General features: G+C 42.2%; 1 protein-coding gene across 1 annotated transcript in view; it reads right to left on the minus strand.

Annotated features, from left to right (window-relative positions):
• The window catches only part of VPS36 (vacuolar protein sorting 36 homolog), a 34,655-nt gene extending 21,893 nt beyond the window's left edge, over positions 1-12,762 (minus strand). The window contains exons 1-5 of the mRNA XM_075199051.1: positions 12,265-12,762; positions 10,737-10,805; positions 9,734-9,804; positions 2,811-2,925; positions 2,086-2,169 (exon numbers count right to left, since the gene is read on the minus strand). Coding sequence (XP_075055152.1) covers positions 2,086-2,169; positions 2,811-2,925; positions 9,734-9,804; positions 10,737-10,805; positions 12,265-12,360 — 435 coding nt within the window. The 5' untranslated portion in view covers positions 12,361-12,762. The remainder of the gene's footprint in view (positions 1-2,085; positions 2,170-2,810; positions 2,926-9,733; positions 9,805-10,736; positions 10,806-12,264) is intronic.
• Positions 12,763-17,087: the final 4,325 nt, after the last annotated feature.

Consider the following 17,087-nt stretch of genomic DNA (forward strand, 5'->3'; position numbering starts at 1 on the left):
ACAAGCTGCAATATACATGAGCTAGGATGAAAGATAAGCAATGACTGCCATCTGCAGTCTTATAGAACATCTGCAGAAGATTTCAGATCCCCACTTCAAAAACAATAGGATATTTGAAGTTAATTCTGCTTTCTTTATGCCCTGGGGGTTTAGTGGTTAAGTAGTGAATCACCAATAAATATGAAATTGCAGCTATGTGCAGCTTCAGGCAAACTGTTTATCCATGAAGAAGAGGAGCTGCCTAGCAGTAGGTAAACTTATAAGGGCACAGGAGGAGCTTTACTTGGTAAGGACAGTATACAACACAAAGGGGAAAGAGCACAATATATCCGGCCTGAAAACATTATTATTTAATTAACAGAAGACTTAACGGTAACACTGACTGCACCTTTCCTAACTTATCAGCCGTTGTAATATAAGATAAGAGGTGAGATTGCCGACCACCAAAAAGGACAGAGCTTACTACGGTTTGAAAACAGTAGAAAGAATGCTGCACACTGAATTATAAAGCGCTTACAGGGGATGAGATAAGCCAAGCAACTGTAATAGTCAGGAGAGGTTCTTCTTTATAGTACAGCTTGCTAGAAATATAGCTGTAGTAATAATGACAATTACTGAATTATGTGCTTACATGGGGTGCAGCAACTATTGAAAGGGAAGAGGCTATACAAAAAGTTATCTCTATTTAAAATGTACTTTAAGCTCATTTGACTGATTTTGCAGTTAGGTAATAGTACTAGGCACCCAAATGTAAGCTGAAGGCCAGTGGCGGATCCAGGGGGGGGGGGCGATCGGGGCAATCGCCCCCCCCTAGCAGGGGCTTGCTGCCAACGGCTGCACATTATGTGCAGGTCCGTTCTGCAGTGACAGTGTGCTGCCCGGCTGCTCTGATTGTGTTTTAAACACAATCAGATCATTCGGGCAGACCACTGTCACTACAGAACAGACCTGCACATAGTGTGCAGCCACCGGCAGCCTCAGAAGGCAGAAAAGGTGCGGGGCCTAAATCGCCCCCGGTACACCAATTATCTAGATCCGCCCCTGCTGAAGGCACGCGCTACAGAGTGAAAGTACAAAAGTCATTTATTACAACAAACATACAGTAAGAGATGAATGCCACCCACACTGAAGTAGAGGACAGAAGTGACCTATACTGGTGTTTAGCAAACTCCGTTCTTAGAGATTTATAAAGAAAAGGTCTTACCAAGTGTTTTATTAGACCAACTTCCCCGACATCATTAAAATGATTGTTATAGATTACAGCACATGTACACTACTTGCTTCAAGTCATTAATAAGGTTTCCTGGCCGATTTAAAATGGGTTTGCCTACGTCTATACAGTATACATTTGATTTTAGAGTCTATAGACTCCATGATGTGGACAGGATAAGTTCCTTCACACTGAAGCTTTTATGATATAAAGTTATAATAAAGGCATAAGTGCCAATATCAACTCAAACGATTATCTCCCTAATATAAAACTACCCTCCTAGCAAAAACTGGCATATGCTCCGGGAATCACCGTCACTGAATGCACTGATGACTGACGCAGCACATAAACCATGGCATTACATTCCATCCACTGCTTTGCATCAGCGCTCTATCGAAGCAGCCCAGACCAGCCCAGATGAGGAGAGGGTCCCCCCAATTGCTATAGAGGGACAGGTTGTATATTGTCCACTTTTGCACAACCCTTTTCGAATATATTGTTGCTATAAAGGAATTTCAGGATTATGGTCAGTTTTATGTACATGAAACTATTCTATAAATATAGTCACAACAAATACTCACCTCTGCAGGCACTAAATGGATCAGTATTTCTAAATACTACATGTGGCTCTCTCCTATTCACCTCTGGTAATATCATTAGAGCAGAGCTCTCTTCTCTGCTTTCTGGTTTTAGCCCTTCACATTTGCTGTAAACTTACACTGTGCAGATTCACATTTATTTACCCTTATATTTATGTGTTTTTTTTTATAATATGCCTAACACCTCTTTTAGTGCTAAATACAAACATCTTATGACTTATTCCAAGCACAGCAGGATACACCACAATGCTCGGATATCATGGTGTCAGGCTTTACCTGGGGACCTTTGCTCATCTGAAGAGAGGGCGAAGCTCGTTCCCATCTCCTCTGTGTCAGCTCCTCAGATAGTCGTCGGTTAAACTGCACCCAAGTACAAGAGGAGGACAGGTCAATTGTGTGCAATATCTATTGCAGTAACTAATCTGATTAAAAGCAATCTCTAATCCGGACTCAAGATATACAGATTATAAAATACTAGTTCATAGATCACCCTATTCCCAGTTATGCCAATAACCCATGATCAATAATTACTGTGACAGGTAGTTACATTCTTATTCAGCTATCAGACACATTCATGTGTGTTAAGAATATTATTCATAGAGCTCAAGGAGACGTGATTTTTTATTAACAAAATGATTTCTAGAACACGGCAATATACTTGAAATTAGAGGAATGAAGACACAGAGGGAGTAAGGCTTTACCAAGTGTTGATGGATCCGCAGAATAGCTGCCCAGAATGTGGTCGGGACTCATGCATATAAAGAATTAAAAAATGCATGAGACTAACAGGTTATTATAAGGAATATTACTAAACCAATAAACCCCAAAACTACAAACCATAATAAGCAGTCAAAATGGATTATTTTCTGTTGTCAATATCTGTAATAACACATGTACGATATAAAAGCACATAAAGAACACACTATTTATGTAGATGGGAATATGAAAGGGTCATGTATTGAATAATGAATGAGTTCACAATCAGCGTAGGGGCTATTTACCTCAATTTGACCATGTTCTCTAAAGGACAGCTTGACGTAGGAGTAGCGGCTGGTTTGGTACGGTCCAGGTTCTTTGCTTGGAGAGGGAGGGTGGAGATGAACAACAATTTTGGCGCTGTAGACCAACAGTAGATAAGATAACAATAGTGGATTAATAACAACACACTAGAAATGTAATAAGTACCTTAGTTTGAATGGCTAGAATAAAAACTAAAACATAAAAAAGCAAAGTAGTAGAATGAAATATAAAGCTACAAACCTTATTAAACTAAAATAGCTACATCACATATGGTTCATTAAGCAAATCCTTTATGCCAGAGGAGTGTTTCTTCCTCTTTAACAGCATATTAAATTCAAAAACACAATTGTTCTTGAGATCATCATCAGCTATTTATATAGCGCCACTAATTCCACAGCGCTGTACAGAGAACTCACATCAGTCCCTGCCCCGATGGAGCTTACAGTCTAAATTCCCTAACACACAGACACAGACACACAGACTAGGGTCAATTTGACTATTTAATTTGCCAATTAACCTACTAATATGTTATTGGAGTGTGGGAGGAAACCGGAGCACCCGGAGGAAACCCACGCAAACACGGGGAGAACTTACAAACTCCACACTGATAAGGCAATGGTTGGGAATCGAATTTATGATCCCAGTGCTGTGAGGCAGAAGTGCTAACCCCTTAGATATGTGACATTTTATAGTCATATTCATATCTGTATATATTTCAGCTAAAGGACCACTAAACCTTGAATGCAAGTCCCTTTATGTAAAATATTGTTTTATACTAACACTGTGCCAGCAACAAGGGAAGTACATCACACTTCATGTAGTAAGGTCACTGCAATCAGTAAGTGTAGTATGACAAGTAACAGAGAGGTAGAACAAGGTTACACATAACAGTAGGTCAAACAAGGGACCTTTAACAGACAATATATGATGTATTTGTCAATGTCTCAAGATGACCTAATATTGTATGAACTTGTTCTCTGAGTTTAGTAGCCCTTTAAAGTGGTGGAATATCTGTCCTACAGACTGGCCTTGAATATCATAAGTGGTCACTCACTCAGTGCCTCTATTAGAGTGAGGAGGAAATCCATCTAAACAGTGCACATTTGTACCTAGACAAACCATGTTGTGATGCGAGAGGGGCAAATGCAATTTATCTTTGAATTCAGAGAACACACTGGCCACAGGAAGCGCACGCTGGCCGCGGGGAGGGAGAGCGCACGCTGGCCGCGGGGAGGGAGAGCGCACGCTGGCCGCGGGGAGGGAGAGCGCACGCTGGCCGCGGGGAGGGAGAGCGCACGCTGGCCGCGGGGAGGGAGCGCACGCTGGCCGCAGGGATACACTGACGGCTTTTGCACGCAGCACACAAATACTGGGCAGCTTTACTTTTACACTGCGATTTAGAACAGAGATAGTAAGTGCCCCTCTTCTAATTCTCTAAATTCGAGGTCTCCTGCAGCGGTGGGACCCCGATGCCCCCTCCTATGTCTGAGGGGGGATCTTGGTCTGCCCCCTTCTTTAGTTAGTAATTTGCCCGGGCTCCGTTGTAAAATTAAAGATGGCGGCCGGCTGATTATCCGATATCCGGCGCTCTATGCCGCAGTGGCAGCGCTGGTTATCAGGGAGGCTGTAAGAGTGACACTGGTCCGTAAAGACTGCTTGTCACTCTAATTTGGACACTAAAAAACTCTGCCAGCGAAAGCCCTCAGCTCTCATCTGACCGAGCAGTGTCCGTGCTGCTGTCGTGGGAGTGTGTTCTCTATGGTAGAACACACTCCCAGCTCTGCTTCCAAAATAAAAGTCCTGTAACAAAGTAAAAGTTAGATAAAGAAAATTTAACTTAAAATCAAATAAAATCAATAAAATAAAATCTATGAAACACTAGCATAAAAAAAGGCAGCCCAACTTCTTTGGGCACCTAGAAAAAAACTGACAGGAAGAGGCAGGGGAATTGTAGAGGGGAGGGGTCTGTCAGCAGTGCTAAAGGTAACTAGCTAGGTGCCAACTCCCGAGCTCCCCTCCACAACCCATGGTAAGCAGTGTCCCCCAGACTGGATGAAAGAGAAATACTAATTTAAACCTAATCTTTACTTTCTCAGAAGAAACCATTTTTGATCACCATGACCCTCCCCCAGTGATCCTTACAGTGTGGAAATCTCAAGGACTTATAAGAGTTTCAGAACCATGGCTAGTAGGTAACTTATCTACCTGGAATGCTGTTCCTATATCCAACTATAGCTACTCTTTACATACTTACCTACTGTGGCCCAACATCTCTCACAAAAACAAAACTGGAAATTCCATGTAAAACCTCACCCGGTGGAATGTATATCACTGCTGTACCCCCAGCTATGTATTTTGAGGCCTCAGAGGAGGAGCTGGATGATGCCATCAGGCCTCACCCACATGGGACATGTCTAGTGGGACCAAATAGTGTGGGATATGTTCACACCGACATACGGCTGAGACCTTGGATGACCCTTCTGAGTGACCCAGGAGACTCAATGCCTATTTGCTGCTATGTGGAGCATAGCTAACCAGTAAAACCTGACCTGCCATCTTTAAGGTCAATGATAAAATAGATGACATTATAGCCTGCGAGAGGCTGGTTAGTATGTTAGAAACTAATCATCCCGCACTGTGCTTGGTTTGATCCCTGGATTGTCCTTAGCTAGAACTGACAGCTTTAGCGATTATGGAGCTTTCCATTAGTCTTACTTTACTTACGTGAGTGGTCTTTGTAGAACCAAGCCTCATATGTACGGACTAAATAATTTTCCGTTATGTGTTCTGCAAAGCAATACTAGATCATGATTAGTTCTATGCTTCTGTATTTCTGTAAGAGGTTTCCTCGCTTTCCTTTTTCATCCTTGAACTGTGATTTTTTTTATTTAATTTTAAATAAGAGAATTAAAGAATACACTAAAGTAAATGTTACAGACACTGGGACAACACCCTTTAGTAACTGCAGTCTAGTTTAGAACACTCCCCTGAGTAGTCCGGACGATCAGAGCCCGGAGATCAGAGGACGCTCACTGCTGGAGAATGAATAGGTAATTTAAGTCTGCTGATGATAGGAGGATGCAGGTGAATACAGGGAGATATGACCATCCATAATAGATTCCTCATTCAGTACAAATCAACCTCCCCTAATGGTCTAACGCTGATAGCTCTCTGTTGTCCTGCTCTGAAACTGTGTCTGGCAGAAATTCTCAGGTCGCTTATTTCTCGGGAACAGTTCCCAACTGATGTGTAGAGGAAGCCTATGAACAAGTACAATGTGACAGCACAAGTGTTAGGCTAGAGTGCTTGTTACTACACCAGCTGTATACGTCACAGCTCTACAGACTGAATGTGAGCTGGTGAAAACCTGCCTGGGAAAAGCAAAACGCCATGAATAAAATGCTATGTCCTGGGTGAACCACTGTTTTTTTTTGTGCTTATTATATATATCGTACTTTAACATAATCCACTTCGTAGTGTTCTATATGTGAAACTGTAAGAGTAAATTCAGGTCAACCCAGATCCAGTATTTCAAAAAGCGCAGCAATGTACTATGTTATAACCTTTCAATCCACATAGAGTAGATTCTGATACAAGTCCACAAATACGTAACTTCTCTACATTTAGGGTATGTGTTAAGTGGTAAATATACTGTGTGAGACGGATGTGTCGGCCAAGAGAACATAAACTAATGCCTTTGATCATCTAAAAATCAACAGAAAAAACATTCCACAACATCAAATATGACCCAAAGTATTGTTGTTTGGGAATGTATGTTTTCACAGCTTAATGAACTGGAGTGTAACCTTTCAACAGGAAATCAATAAATGTTTTTCTTTTCACTGTGCAAAAATACAGATTGCATTGGCTAAAAAAGTGACTGATGTTCATATAGTGACCTATCCACGCCAATGTTAAATTATAGTTTAAGGGAGCAAATCAATTCAGTGCAAGGTTTTGGGTTTTCATGCACCTTTGTATAAGGTTAAGTTAAAGTGCAGTTTTTTTAAAAAAAAAACAAAACTTTTTGCGTGATTCAATCCCCATTTTTCAACACACGATTGCATGATATAAGAAGTTTGAACCTTGTGGCCTCTTTATTTACAATAGAAAAGTTTAAGCGGCTGAGGAAAAAGCAATGTAACTACAAAACGTGTTTATTATCTTGTGAGCAAATAGGCTTAATTCACTCGTTATTGTTCGCACCTCATAAGGTGGTGACAACTTCTAAACATGATTAATTTACATCTGAAAAGGTTAGAATCTAGTACAGAACATCAAATAAACACCACATTGAAAATATAAAGGTGTAGACATGTTTTTTACACCAAAATAAAAACACATAAAAATGGTTTATCCCATGCCAATACTCCCTTACACATAATAATTCAGTGTGAGGTGAGCCTAGGTGAGCTAGGTATGTCAATGTGCTGAATTTATAGCTGACGGCCTGTAGTAAAGATAAAAGGCAAGTAGTAAAATCAACTATATAAGTTACAAAAAATATAATATGTACATCTTTAATGCTTTCTTATTCCTGCAAAGGTGGCTGCATGCCATACCTGTGCTTTCTTCTACGGCTGACACTTTTTTTAATGTAAGGAATCGTTTTATTTGTAGACTTATGTGACCTTGTGTTAAATAGTTCATATTTCAGCTACTTGTATAGCCTTGCCCTGCAGCAGCATGATTGAGGAGAAAAAGTATTAGCAGTTTCTTGCAAGCCTGCTTAAGGGGCAATCTGAATTTTAAATCAGCCTTTATGATCAGACTTTTAAGGCTACGGACAAATAATGGCATTAAAATTGGAGTGTAAAGTGGGGTGAAAGTGTCAGTGGTCAAAAAACTATACACTTTTCATTTTAAGGGGCAGCCGCAATGTTTTATTGTTACCAAGGTAAAAAGTAACCCTTGTTTTTGCTCGCACCTCTATGGGGCATGGCCAAAACTGACCGTAACTTCTGTAAAAAGAAAATAAAAAAAATCTGCTCGACCGTTCCAGAGGCACATTGCGCGGATTGTTTTGCAATTGAATTCCCCCCAAGGTATGAAAAGTATCACTGTAACTTGACTTCTCTGCGGCACAGAAATCGCCCGCTACACTCTTCCCATATCCCAACACCGCTACGTCTCCCTCAGCACTCAACCACACATCAGCCTGCTGCTTTATTTATCATCTGTATTAATCATGCACACTCCCTGCAAACTCTTCTCAGACGTTATTATATTTCTCCTCCTCTAAATTTGATTGCAAGCTCTTCTGCTCTTTATGTTATGCACAGTATAACATTTATGCTTTTTCAACTGTCCAGGACTTTGCTTGCTGTAATATGCTGAACTTCAACACTGCAAAGGCAGGTTTTTGTAACACCTTATAAATATACAAACATAATATAACTATAAAATAAATATATATTATATTAATAATATTAACTGAAATCAAACCATTTCAATGGTGTTTACAGCTGTACAAATTCAGATTGCAATTCACTTATTGATCAGCAACAGGTGTCAGAGAAGCCAGAGAGTATAACACAGATCTCTGCCAGGCTGTTATGAAGGTATGTTATAGCAACTTGTCATAGACATTAACAAATACATATGGGCAGGATTTTTTCAGACCTTGCATTAATCCCGCGCATGTACCTTGTATAGGACATAGTTTAAAGTACGATATAAACGTTCAATGGAATTCCATGTGAAGGGCATGAAGTAAAAAATAGCCCCCTGAACATTACCGCAATGGCGAGAAAAGTAAAATTCACATCTAAGCCTGTGTTTAATAAGAAAAATGCAATGAATTTTGGTTTTATCTAGATCCTGTAGTAACACACAAGTCAATCATTGACTGGGTGTTTCTCAACTTAACAATTAACACATACACATATATATATTTTGAGACCAGGTAAGGGGGGCCGGTACCATCTCCTGGGGTTGTTGGTGTTTATAGCAGCCAAGAGATTTCACACAAGTCCAAAGATTTTGTGCAACTAGCCTTAGCCAGTTTTCTTCAGTAAGAAAACGTCAAAATAAACACATTGCCGTCTGGTTCTAACTATACATTGGTCACTCCTGATTAACAAACTAAGACAAAACAGAAAGTCGTTTCAGCACAGTTATGTACAGGCTCTCTCTCACAGCCCCTGTCCCCAGGCAGTGAGAGACTGACTGAGCTGTCTTGCAGCCTTTTACTAACACCACTCAGGTGAAAATCCCGATTACCAGCACTCACTGGTAACTTTTAAGACCAGGATAATGGGCCTAACGTATTGAGCCCGACCTCACTCTCCATCCATAACCCCAGGAACCTTTTCCAGCTTTTGCAAAGGCCAATAGCCCTTCAGCAGCTAACACACAATACACATTTCCCTGAAGTTTTAAAACAAGTAGGTTAGGAACCTAGGTGAAATATACCTGCCATCATATACTAATCCAGTGACTGACAATTATATAGATAGATTAAATAGATAGCCCACAGGGGCCCAGGGAGAGAAAAGTGAAAAATAAACTGAAAGCAAGCAACAGCACAGTAAAATAATAAACATATATATAACTAGACCAGTGCCAACCAACATTGTACATGAACAAAGCCACATTTATATTATAATTTTGTGCTTGCGGCCCAAATAATGTTAAAATATATATATAATATTATGAGATTGTCATAGAAATTGAGGGCCATCAAAAATCTGCCTGTGGGCATTGGACAGCCAAAATTATATACAACTATTAAAAAAAAGTGCAACAATATTTTACTATAAATCAGGTCTTCATACCCATATGAACTGGCACAATCAATCAGTAGCCCTTGTCTTGTACAGGGCAAACCATGCATTACTAGTTACACAATTCCTGCAACCTTTCCCAAGTGTCTAAAACAACAATCAACTTATGAAATATTAACCTTTTTCCAATGCCCCCTGCTTGCTCTTCTGAGAAAATAATCTGAGAAAGGGGAATTGCAATGCAGAAGTCCTAAAAATAAGGGAATTAAAGAGAAAAAAAAACCATATTAAAGTTCAAATAACAGAATATGTAAGATGGAGATAATCAGTTGTATGGAAAACTAACAAAAGCTTTATGAGCAAGCAAACAGCCTCAGTAAGGCTAGGTACACACTGGAGGTTTCTCAGCCAATCATCGGGCCAATCGGCTGATATACGACCGTTTGGTCAGATATCGTGTCAGTGTGTATACTTACACGATGGACGACAGTCATCCCAAAGTACCGATTGTCGTTTCATTTGGTTGGTCGGCATGTTTAATAATCACGTTCCAATCACCTTCCGATCATGCGGTGTGTATGCACTTATGACACGATCTCTACAGAGTTTACAGAGTCATGGGGCTAGATTTACTAAACTGTGGGTTTGAGAATGTGGAGGTGTTCCCTATAGCAAGCAGTCAGATTCTAGTTATTTATCTATTGCTTTCTACAAAATGACAGCTAGAATCTAATTGGTTGCTATAGGCAACATCTCAACTTTTTCAAACCCGCAGTTTAGTAAATATAGTAAATAATAACATCATTATGGCATGTGCATAGCTAGAACAAGGCGGTTAATCGGTGTGATAAGAATGAATGAATCCATATTGTGCTGTCATTCTCTACGAGACTATAGGACTAGATGAAGAGCACAGATCTGAAGGTAAATCTTGTGTAGTGTGTATACATGAATGGGCCGGACCTTCAGTTGTAGGTACAATCTTTGTAGATAACAGATTGGTCGAAAAATTCTCCAGTGTGTACCTAGCCTAAGCATTGTATATGAATCCTCCAGCAACAAACACTGTGTACACCTTTTATTTGTACAATAACCCCAAACTCTTGTTAAGAGCCCATTCAGTTTCCTTTAAATATGAGCAGACATAAATGAGAATTTGAAATTATAACTTCCAGTACTTACATGATTTTTCTGGTCCCTCCATATGAACCTATGAGTCGTCAGAAGTAAACTACCAGTATCAAATTTGCTCTAGTGAGAAATAAAAAAAAAATGATTACAGTTCATAGTTGCAAACACTTCAAGTTTTTATTTTCTAGTTGTATTTGGTACATAATCTATTTACAAGTTGTCTGCCATTTTCACCAACTTGTCTACTCCTTTGATCTGAAGGTAATCATACAGTACAATTTATTTACCACCCAAATACAAAACTAAACATGTCATGATTAGAGAAGAAATAGCATACTTGAGTAACAACAAAGGAACAGAATTGTGTTATCACATTGAAAATACAAACACGTTCAGACAAACCAATACTGCCGCCTAGTGTTATTCTAGTATAATATAAAATGGATTACTTAATTTTCTATACAACTGAAAAAATACTCATGCAGAACAAATGCTTGGTAAGAAACATACTGTATTTCCCCATGTATAAAACGCACCTTTTTTTAAAAAAATTGGGGTCTAAAAACTAGGTGCGTCTTATACATTGGCAGTGGGGGTTTCTTGGGGGGGCAGCAGTATTAACGTTTTGACCTTATCCGGGGGGGGGGGGGGGTATGGGCGATTTTAGGGGTTTGCGGGTCCGTTCCGCTGAGAATTGTGCTGAGATTGCAGGTGCTTGCAGCAGGCCCCTGCTATCTCCGCACACTCAGCACACTTTTTGACAGCTAATATATTTTCTTTCAAATTTTGGGGCCCAAAAATAAGGTGCGTCTTCTACATGGGTGCGTCTTATACATGCGGAAGTACGGTAATTATTTTCTTGATTTAAAAAACTGCCCTTTGATATACAGAGGCCATATTTTCTCTTACTTGGCAATTAAAATCAAAATTAAACTGGTAAATACAACTATTATAACTGCTGGTACTAGAAATGTAATTTTTGCCTGAAATTGCCTAATTAAAACCCAGAAACAAACTGTTTAATTTTCGCCGAAAATTTGTTTTAGGCGTTAATGTGCACAATAAACCTTAATGCTGGTATTGAAATTCTGTATTTAAGTTGTATATTTAACGCAAGTTAAACTCCATGCAAAAGCATGTTAAAATTAAAAAATTACCAAATAAGACAGTGCGTATTTGCCTTTTTTACATGGGTGTAACATACTTTGCACAGCACAATGGCATGTAGTGGGGAAAAAAAAAACATACTCGTAAATGATGTCAGGGTAACTAGTAAGGGAACACTTACATACATAAATAGCACAAAAAGCTTTTTAATACTGGAACAACTTTTAATCGGGTTGTTTTAGTTATCTTTGGCCATTTGAAACACTGAGGGAGAACAAATAAAATGTACCATTAAGATTATGTAAGTACAATGATTACTGTAACAGATCAGTATTTAGAAGAGGTCATAGTCACTCTACACAAGATAAACAAGTTCTGCAATATTTCAATGGGGAACAGAGACCATGTCAATAAACAGACTGTCAGATGGTTCATGGCTACTCCAGAACAATCACACAGCTCCTTTGCCAACCTTGTCCTCCCCGTCTGACAGCCGCACCCCGCGCTGCTGGATTACTAGTGTTTCATCAATGTCCAGCAGCCCTGTGCACCAAGAGAACCGGTCCATCCTTACTGGACCCACTGACAAGCAAAGACAGGAACAGCAATTCCAGGAACCACCTTCTCTGTGACTTCAATAGCTGGCGCTCGTTGTAGTTAGAATGAACTTGTCAGTTGTCTCTAGCTATCGGCTAGTTGTTGCAGTCCAGCGGTCATTTTTTTAAAGACCAAATATGCATTGAAAAAGGCGAGACAGGATCCGACAAAATGGCTCCTGCAGTGGGGACAATGTATTAACATAGTTTTTAAACAGCGAAGAGACATCGATGGCGTCATGGTCATATGACCGGCACATTAGTGACAGCATTTTGCAAATCTTTGGGATCTGTAAATGTTGTGAAGAGCTGGAAGAGGGAGCAGGGGGGATAGAGCTGGAAGAGGGAGCAGGGGGGATAGGGCTTGGAGAGGGAGCAGGGGGGGATAGAGCTGGAAGAGGCAGCAGAGGGGGATAGAGCTGGAAGAGGCAGCGGGGGGGGGGGGATAGAGCTGGAAGAGGCAGCAGGGGGGGGGATAGAGCTGGAAGAGGCAGCAGGGGGGAGAGAGGTGGAAGAGGCAGCAGGGGAGAGAGAGGTGGAAGAGGCAGCAGGGGAGATAGGGCTTGGAGAGGGAGTAGGGGGGATAGGGCTTGGAGAGGGAGCAAGGGGGATAGAGCTGGAAAAGGCAGCAGGGGGGATAGGGCTTGGAGAGGGAGCAAGGGGGTTAGAGCTGGAAGAGGCAGCAGGGGGGGGATAGGGCTTGGAGAAGGAGCAGGAGGGATGGGGCTTGGAGAGGGAGCAGGGGGGATAGGGCTTGGAGAGGGAGCAGGGGGGATAGGGCTTGGAGAGACAGCAGGGGGGATAGGGCTTGGAGAGGCAGCAGGGGGGATAGGGCTTGGAGAGGGAGTAGGGGGTTGAGCTGGGAATGAGAGATGCTGGGAGTGGATTATATACAGGAGGGGAGAGGGTATTATGTAGTGTATAGCGCACCCCATACATTTCCTACTCCACCTGTTAGAAAATGATTTTCTCCCAAGCTTAATGTCAGCTATCTACAATCTGTGTGGAAGCAGCAGGCAGCATAACACTGTGTGAGAGTTAGAGAGGATGGTTTAGAATGGAATTGGTTTTCTTTTCGAATTCTAGAATTGTGTGTCCATTTTGTATTTAAAGAAGTGCATTGACTTTTGAGTGTTCAGTAAAATGTGTATTTTGCTTCTTAGATTCATTCCTTTTGTTAGTGTCTAGATATTAATGTGCTGTTCGTTTTTATATATAAGAACATGAGTCGCCTTGGTCTCTTTTCCTAGTGATGATGTTAGGAACCCCTCCAGCCGGCACAACACAACCCAGAGTCTACTCTGCCAATCAGGTGTTCACTGGAGCCCCTGATGGTGGGGACAGACTGGGTTGCAGACTGACAGAGGGTCGTGAAGTGTGTAGCGGCTGGGGAGAACCCAGGCAAACGGAGTGAAGTCCAAGCAGAGATCAAGGGCCGGCAGCAGATAGCAATTCCAATAAACAAGCCGAGGTCAAGGGTCACGAGCAGACAGGAAGGTCGGTAAACAAGCCAGAGGTCAAGGTCACGAGAAACACAGGCAGGGTCTAAATCCAGGCAAAGGGTCATACATGGGTAATCAGCAGAATATTCAACAGACAGGAACAAGCCACAGAGCAGGTCAGCAGACTGGCAACAGAAGCTATAACCGGCAATGAGGCAGCAGACCTCATTGCCTTAAATACAGACATAGACCAATCAGGGCTTGCCCCTGGGGTATGCACATCTGCAGGCTAATTGCCTGCCATACAGACAGACTAATAAGAACCTGTCTCTAATACTGAACAGGTGCAGGCTACAACACACTAAATCAGCCCAGAGCTGAGGAACATAACTGTGTATGTGCCCGCTACGAGGCTGCCAGAGCGCATAAGATTACCTTTGGTGTCCGGCCGTTGCCCTGGCAAGGGTCGGCCCGAATCCCGGAAGTGACGTCCCGGTCGTCATAGGGACGGCGGGCGGAGCCACAGTGAGTCGCGGCGGTGCCCGCGACTGTCTAACAGATGATGAACAAATTCATATGAAGTTGCAAACATTCTGTGACAGATGTGGATACATCAGAGGCCATAGATCCTGCCCATGCTGTCACAGGGAGACGGCACAAACCTATTTGGAGGTGCAGTTTTTCCACTTTAACTACTTCCTTTGAGGACCCCCTTCCTAGAGCTATTTCCACTGCTATGCTATCACAGGACATTTGTGGTAGTGCCCAGCTACAGTTAGATTACCCTGTAACTATCATGGTATACCCTCTTTGTCTCATTCCCATTCATCCTGTGTCCAAGGGGATGTTCATGCACCAACCTGTGCAGTGCTGTTGTGTTGAGGGGCATTCCGGCACCTCCAACTTCCACCGAAACGTTTGGAGGGTCATAAGAAGAACATGAGCAAAGTTGGCATAGGCCCAGTGGCAACTCCAAAGGTTTCTGCCTGCAGTGGGATGGCTATTGTTGGGAGTAACTGTAGAACCTGTATTAGTGGAGCTTCTAAAAGAAGGGCTGGAGCATATGAAGACATAATAGAAGCTAAGCGCATGTGTATGTAGCCTGCTGTGATACTTCTACAAGCACTGTGGGATCATTGGCTTCTGCTATATCAGGGTAGCAGGATACAGTTGTGAAGGCAGGGAAAACTAGCAGTCAGAGTTGGTTCCCATCCATTTCTAGCCATATCCGGACACACTGCGGCCCAAGTACTGCCTGTTGCCCAGCATAGCAGCTATTACCCCGATACCTTCACCCATGGTCAGTGTTTAAGCAACTGATAATCACAGCTCACCTCACAAGTCCTAATCACAAATAGTAGCATTCATAGGCAGGCCAGCAGTACCATTAGGCGAACTTAGGCAGTTGCCTATGGAGACAATAGTTAGGGGGCATCTAAAACACTGAGGGCCTGATTCATTAAGGAAAATAAATGCTAAGTGTCGTATTTTATGTAAAATTGCACTGCGCATGCCCAGAAACAAAACATTCGCCATAGAACGCAGCATTGTCCGATTCATCTTTGAGCGAAAACGACTCTTACCGCAGCCTAAGATTTCTTGGGCATATGCACATAGTTAATTTACAATAAGAGTGCCAGCTCTAGCGCACGCAGCAGCGTCCAATTAAAGCTTTATGCATCTCAAAGGTTCATGTTTTTCTGTTGTATCACTTGCACCAGCTACAGGTCTGGTCAAGTGCCGACTAGTGATGCCGGTCGCGTATGCAACTAAAACATGTTTTTAACTGTAAAAATGCATGTTATGTACAGTAGACTTTCATAACATCCTTATAAATGCATTTTATTTTACAAAAATATATATATTTTTTTATTTGCTAATATTTAATCATTAATGACTATATTATTAACAGGTGACATTAATTGAAAAGTTTATTTTTTTCTGTGCATTCTTTTGGGACTTTCTATTCCAAATATCTATAGGACGTATCATGCAGTGTGTTGTCTGAAGCAATTTCCCTGTTACAAAAATAGGGGCAGATTCAATTCTAAAAAAATCGCTGTGTTGTGTCCTGGAACGGGCTCGAGATACTACGGAACAAATTTTTTATTGAAGGTACCAGTCACTTTTGCTTGCGCCCCATAATGGTGCGGGTATTTTCAATTAACCGCGGACATCGCAGCTGCGCATTACATCAGGCAATGCGGTACCACAACAACACGGATTTCACTGCGCAACACTATGGGGGGAGTGCAGTGGCGCATGCAGGGGGGGGGTTTCTGGGTCTCCAGAAACCCCGCCCCCCTCCGCTAAAAAGTGCCCTACTGTAGTATACAGCAGCCGCGGCGCTGTCTAAGAAGCGTCCGCGGCGGTGCTGTATTTTATACAGGTGACAATTGAAAAGTTTATTTTTTTACTGTGCATTCTTTTGGGACTTTCTATTACAAATATCTATAGGACGTATCATGCAGTGTGTTGTCTGAAGCAATTTCCCTGTTACAAAAATAGGGGCAGATTCAATTCTAAAAAAATCGCTGTGTTGTGTCCTGGAACGGGCTCGAGACACTACGCAACAATTTTTTTATTGAAGGTACCAGTCACTTTTGCTTGCGCCCCATAATGGTGCGGGTATTTTCAATTAACCGCGGACATCGCAGCTGCGCATTACATCAGGCAATGCGGTCCGCGGTGGTGCTGTGTTGTATACAACACCGCCGCGGACGCTTGTTTGACAGCGCCGCGGCTGCTGTATACTACAGTGCAGCCGAAACAGCGCTGCCGTTCAACTCCCCCAGCCCCCCCCCCCCCCGCTTGAAGCTGCGAGCAAAAAGCCAGCGTTGAATCTATTGTAATAACGGTATTTAAACCACGCTCTGCACTTTCTGAGCATGCACGGAGGATGGCGCACGCGTAGCGAAGCCATGTTTGGGTTTTAGTGAACATGGTTTCATTGTGCATGCATCAGTCCCATGCTTGCTCAGAAGTGCAGAGCAGATGAACCAGTATCACCAGGCATCACCTCACCACCATGCCTTACTTGAACCAGGATCACCCGGCATCCCTCACCACCATGCCTTACATGAACCAGGATCACCAGGCATCCCTCGCCACCATGCCTTACATGAACCAGGATCACCAGGCATCCCTCACCACCATGCCTTACATGAACCAGGATCACCAGGCATCCCTCGCCACCATGCCTTACATGAACCAGGATCACCAGGCATCCCTCACCACCATGCCTTACATGAACCAGG

Source organism: Mixophyes fleayi, chromosome 2 (assembly GCF_038048845.1).
Source record: "Mixophyes fleayi isolate aMixFle1 chromosome 2, aMixFle1.hap1, whole genome shotgun sequence".
NCBI classification, from domain to species: domain Eukaryota; kingdom Metazoa; phylum Chordata; class Amphibia; order Anura; family Limnodynastidae; genus Mixophyes; species Mixophyes fleayi.